Here is a 6,000-nt window from a genome sequence, read left to right as displayed (position 1 = left end):
TTCATTATGTGCTAACCCACCCCTGTTTCGGTGCCCAAGAAAGCTCCTGATCTTGAAGTCTACAGTACATATGTCAGCCACAACACTCTGTTCTGTTTGTGTTTGTGGCGAGGCCTCCAAGTACGTGTAGCTGGTAAACTGATGATGAAGATGAATGGTTACCACCACATCTACGAAACATTGGTGAATACGACATATTTTTAGGATGATGCTGACTAGCTTTTTAGGATGATGTTGACTAATCGGTTTGATAGTAAGGTTTACCGATCGAACACCATCTTCATCATTTACCCATTCGAAAACAACAAAAATTAGCACCAGTAAATGCAGTCTTTGCGAAGGAAACTGCAGCGTGTTTCACATGATGTGGTACGTGTACTCGCTCGCCCACCATCCTTGAACATTGTAGCTAATGTTCATGAAGATTCCGAGAAGAGTAGGAAGTATGACTTCTCGAGTGCCATCTGTCACCGACAAGGCAATGGGTTGTAGATTTCCTTTTACCGCCGTTACGGAAGACTAATGCTGTGTGATCGTCACTTGGTTGTCAAAAAGTGAAATGCTTGGGAATTGAGTGGAGAGGGAGAAGACTTGATTCATAAATGATCATCGTCCATCCTTGGATCGACATGATCGAACATAACCATGTTAATAGCATTCAATCGATGCATGCTCAGAATACCATTGAAAATAATTTTATGATCATGGATGACGGATGCACCTACATATAAAATACCTCACACCAACATATGATCAAACAAAACAAACGCTGTCCTGCACCATCTCCACTCTCTTGGGTGCCAAGTTCGACGCACTCATCAAGGCTCATCTCAATGGGCACAGAAATCCCATCAATACAGGATCCGGAAGGAACAATGTCTGCAGCCTTGTTTCAAGATTACCATGACATGAATCCAACATCCAAACTACAACTGAGCAATATTTACCATTACATCAGAGATCACCCTTAACCCTGAAATGTCAAGAAACCCTTCCATGTGCAACATATACGTCGTGTGTATACACATCCGCTTGTAACCATTCGCAGAAAGTCATTTGGTATTTATGTATAAAAACCCAATTAACTATAGAAGAAATCCTCGGGGACTATCTGCATTAAAGAGTTAGTGAACAGAAGCACTCCACTAATGAATGACAAGTGACTGGTTAAACTTGATTAAGGATACATACTTTTTAACGTAGCCAAGGATATTGGATGGAAGTTACTGCAGAAATTCCATCTTCTATAAAGCACCAATTCCAGTCTTTGATATCTTGCAAAATTATTTACATGTTGCTACAAAACAAACCAATGATGACCTATTTGATTGAGAGAGTCATGTACCATTATTATGGCTTTCTCTGGTGAAGCTCCGGGTGCGCATTCTAGTTCCTTCAGGGATCGTGACCTTACGCCGCTTGTGTGGCTGCCGCACTAGTATTCGCCCTATCACTTGAACATCATCCTTGTCCAAAGGCTTCACATCGTCAGTAACGATGATATCTTCAAATGAAGAAGGCAAATTCACTTTGCAGTTGCCATCGCCACTACTGATGTCCACGCTGTGGGTTTCCTGATGGTTATCATCCTGTCTGGCTTCAGAACGAGTTTCCTGGCAATCCTCACCATCTCCACTCTCTTGGGTGCCAAGTTCGATGCACTCATCATGCCCATCCACTGTTCCCCTACCATCCATTACCATACAATCTGTAACATCACTGACCCCATAAGCATGTGTGCCGATGTCCCCACCATCTATGATCTGACAATCTGTCTCCCCGGTGCAAATTCTCAGAGAACCTTCACAATCTGTGCCCTCTGCTTTAGATGCATCATTTTCTTGAGAATCTTTAACAAAACCATCCAGCTTTTCTCTAGGAGACGAAGTAGGGCTCTCTGGAACATAACCAAAATTCTCTGGTGAAGCCAACCTCATTTTTTCATCTTGCTCTCTTTGATCGATATTCATACTGTTGGAATTCATGCATTCAGATGCCAGATCTGTATCTGCATCCTTTTCATCTGCAGTGCTCCAGGGTGTTACATTGGCACTAGTTACATTCATAGAGTTCATACAAAACTGGGCATTAGGGCTTCCATCCTGTGGCTGACAATCTTCTTTCCCCAGGCAAGAGGAAGATAAATGTTCCCTTCCATCAGCATGCTCCTAAATGACAAATACAATATGACAATAAGATAAAAATAAAAAAGATGCAAAGCACTATATGTGCCAGCTCAAAAAATGAAATAACAAATTCCAAGGTACATTTAGGACCTCAGAAAAATCTGGTGAAAGTATTAAGTAGACAAAGAAGAAAACTATACCAATATTGGGCATGAAACAAATAACAGGTTTGATGAAGTTGCAGTATGCTGGTGAACATCAGCTCCATGCTTGGGTGAAGACATTGTATTTTCTCCTGGTTCAAGAAATTCTGGAATCATCAATCTTGTTTGTTCATCACATTTGGTACCAGAAGATGATGCCAGATGTCCAAATTCATTTCCAACTCCAGCATCAGGACATACTGCATCACCCACTAATCCTTTGGCTGGGCTGCAGTGTGCAGAAAGAAGTTCTACATGTTCTTGCTCAACGTTAATTTCAGGATACCCTGAGGATGAAGGATGCACTTTGCTGCATGTGCTAGTATTAATTTTCTGAGTAGGGTTGTTAAGTTCATATATCAGCTTCCAGATAAGAGAACGCTTTAGAGAAGCCTCAGCAGGTGGAAACCAATCAGCACTGAGCTGAAAATATCCGAGGCAGACAAGTGAGATGGAGAGAGATACATTCTATTTATTTAAATCTTGTAAAACTAGCATAGAATCCTAATGCCATATGGCACTTCAGATGAAAATGAGACATTTCAATCAGGCAGGTTATTATCTTGGGGCATCATGTCAAAACAAAGAAATATTGGAAGCTCCGACTCTTACCACGATAAATCCACAAAAGCATAGAAAGTTTGAAACTCATTCAGTACAGACTTGTGTTCCTACAATATGTGCTAGAAAGTCCTCATTTGGCGAGATTGCAGGCCCTCGGCCAGACAAGATTAGGGTCAGATGAACTCATTTTAGAGTATGTTCAACAATTGAATTAATTTCTCAAATGTGTTTCGTGTGAAAAGTCGAGACGGGCAAGAAATGCAAACCCTGACAACTATGGTAACTGTCAAGCCATTGATTGTCAGTGTCTTGTGAGTGGAACATCTGAAATTACTGGTTTTCAAACAAGAAAGGAGGCATATATTATGCTTTCTTGAAAAGTGACACATGGCCCATAAAACCATCCCAGGACAATATATCACTAACCATCAACATTAACCAAACTAAGAATTTGTTAACAATTCCACGATCCCAATGCTTGTCTACATCTCATTCAATATGCTGTTTTCCAAATCACAATCAATCTTAGCCCTTCCCTTTTCTTGCACGTTTCTTCCTAAAACACATCCTATTGCCTCACCTTCTCCCATATCTTTCATTTGCATAATATCCCTCCCCTTAAAACCACTCTATTTCTGTCTACCATTTATGTCATCTGTTTTCTTCAGCCTTATTCTCTTTTTATTTTCCCTTCTTCGTAACTTAACCTCCACTTTGCCAGGTACTGTAATGTGGTGCTTTTTTCCCTCCCAAAAGAGATGCTTAACAGGACACGGTGGCAGGTCCTGAATGCAACAAAGATGAAATATCAAGACATCAATGATAATAATTGGTCTGAGGACCAACTTGAACCGGACCTCATAGTTTAGAAACTCACCATGTAACTTGTTCAGAGAAAAATTTTATGATTTGTTCATCCAAAGTCCCATAAAATCAAGAAGTCAAGCATCCATATTTGTTATGGCAAGCATATTTTATATCTAAAATTCATATTTGAAGACTGGCAAGCATCCATCACACTTACTCAAGGATTCATGGTGGCATAGTTGCCAGAATACCAATGTTGTCAAAAGTTTTTTCATATACCGAGTAACTTGTACACTCAGTAATACAAACATTTTCTAAGACGACCAATGTATAAAAGCTTAACAATACAAGAGTATAAATATATATTTTAGAGTAATTACACTAATATGCAACTATATCTACAGGAATGCATCTTACAAACGGAAAAAATGTAGAAAAATCTTGAGAAGTTACAACAGCAACATATTTTGCATTGGCCTTGTCATTAGAATATATTAACAAAGCTTAAGGTATATATTATTTAGAAGAAGAACGAAAAGAACTCACAAAGCTGGAGAACTTGGTGACTTTGAATGGGTCAAAACTCACAGGAGCCTCTTCCAGAAACAACTCAACATAGTGGAGTAAAAAGAGACCACAATCAAATGAATTCTCCTGTTGTGGCAACTACAGCACCAAAAAAGAAAACATTAAAAAAATGAAAATTGATCTTCCAGAGAAAATTTAGAAAACAGTTAATACAAGCATGTAAATCAAGATCTATCATTCAATAGTTGTATCATAATGATTTACGACAATTAACACAGAATAATCAACTTAGATTTTATTGAATCATGTAGGTACTGCTTATGTGATCTTTCACTAATATGAGAGAGAGAGAGAGAGAGAGAGAGAGAGAGAGAGAGAGAGTTGTCTAAGATCAAAAAGTTCTCTTGAAGTTGTCTTATGTCATTAACTCATTTTGATTGCACATGATCATACATATATATACTATTTATATTATGGTAGACATATCATACTTATATACATGCTGTTATTTATTTCTAACATATGAAAAACAAGTAAACAAAATACAAAATAGAGAAAATAAGGATTGTTTTGCATCCAGATGTCTTTATAGCTTAAGAATGTACATCCAGCAGATGAGCTAGGTCATTTCTCCAATATAATAAACCTCCTCAAAAATAATGTTGGTAGTTAAGAAGTGAAAATTCTTGGAAAAGACTGAAATAAAAAAAACACAGGTAAAATATAGATTAATTACATCCAGCAGAAGAGCAAGAACTCATTTCTCCCATTTAAACCTCCTCAAAGATCATTTTAGCCTTTGAGAAGAGAAAATTCTTGTAATAGCTATGAGAATGCATTATTACCAAGGATAAACAAGAAGTTATTAGTTATGAAACTGTATACCATATTAAATAAAGAGTATGTCCAAGTTTTTCAACAGCATTTTCCTTGTCATAGGAAGTGGATCTAGAGAAAAAAAACTAACCTCAAGCGAGACAAATCTTAAATTTAAGTATTTCAAAGAATCATCTTCAGTTGTTTCTGGGTGTCTCTCCTTCCATTCTTCCCACATGTAACTGTCATTCACGAAACGATAGCTATTAGGCAATGACACAAATCAAAACAACCAATGAGTGCATCAAGTAAAGATTCTAGCCATAAATTAAGCACATATTGCCAAAAATAGAAAAATAATGCAGAGGATTTTAACCAAGGAAAGCAATTTCGACTGACTCTCGGTATGGTATTTACTGATCCAACCGTTGATCAATCGATCGTCGACCAATATGCAGACCATCCAACTTCAGGCGATTCGTATGCATGGCATATCGGGCAATAGGTCATGTGAACCGAGTGGTAAGGCTTGTGAACAAGGCTTATTGCCCCATTCAGGCCTAGAACTAGGCCTGGACTGGCCAATAAACCCAACCTATTTTTTTATTTTCATAATCCTAAAAATAAAAAACCCTAATACCTAATCTCTCTCATGTGTTCTCTCTCTTCCCTAGCGCCTACATCTACCGCCACTTGCATCCACCACTACTTACGTTTGTCGCCACCATGCCCTAGCAATCGATACTCTCCTCGCCCTCCTCCATTGCACTCTCTCCTCTCCTCCACTATGCCTCCTTATAACACCCCGATTAGTCTCATATCAGAAGTAGGCAAGACAAAAATTTATTTGATGGGTGTACTACTATCAACTTCAGCTTAAACTTTTTGATGGGTGTACTATTATCAACTTCAGCTTAAACTTTTTGAACTAGTGGTTCAAGCTTAACGAAGTTAAC

The 6,000-nt window shown here is 38.4% G+C and overlaps 1 protein-coding gene across 4 annotated transcripts in view; it reads right to left on the bottom strand.

Annotated features, from left to right (window-relative positions):
* Positions 1-684: 684 nt before the first annotated feature.
* Positions 685-6,000, bottom strand: part of LOC135625417 (probable ubiquitin-like-specific protease 2B) — a 29,748-nt gene continuing 24,432 nt past the window's right edge. For 3 of the 4 annotated variants that reach the window (XM_065130207.1, XM_065130226.1, XM_065130216.1), the window contains exons 13-16: positions 5,196-5,286; positions 4,247-4,366; positions 2,327-2,752; positions 1,150-2,168 (exon numbers count right to left, since the gene is read on the bottom strand). In XM_065130207.1, the coding sequence (XP_064986279.1) occupies positions 1,338-2,168; positions 2,327-2,752; positions 4,247-4,366; positions 5,196-5,286 (1,468 nt within the window). In that variant the 3' untranslated portion in view covers positions 1,150-1,337. Of the gene's footprint in view, positions 1,112-1,149; positions 2,169-2,326; positions 2,753-4,246; positions 4,367-5,195; positions 5,287-6,000 lie in introns of those variants that run through there. The other variant, XR_010492050.1, reaches the window with a different exon arrangement.

Source organism: Musa acuminata, chromosome BXJ1-3 (genome assembly GCF_036884655.1).
Source record: "Musa acuminata AAA Group cultivar baxijiao chromosome BXJ1-3, Cavendish_Baxijiao_AAA, whole genome shotgun sequence".
Classification (NCBI taxonomy): Eukaryota; Viridiplantae; Streptophyta; class Magnoliopsida; order Zingiberales; family Musaceae; genus Musa; species Musa acuminata.
The sequence above is the reverse complement of the archived record's forward strand: the minus strand, read 5'-3'. Positions and strand labels throughout refer to the sequence as shown.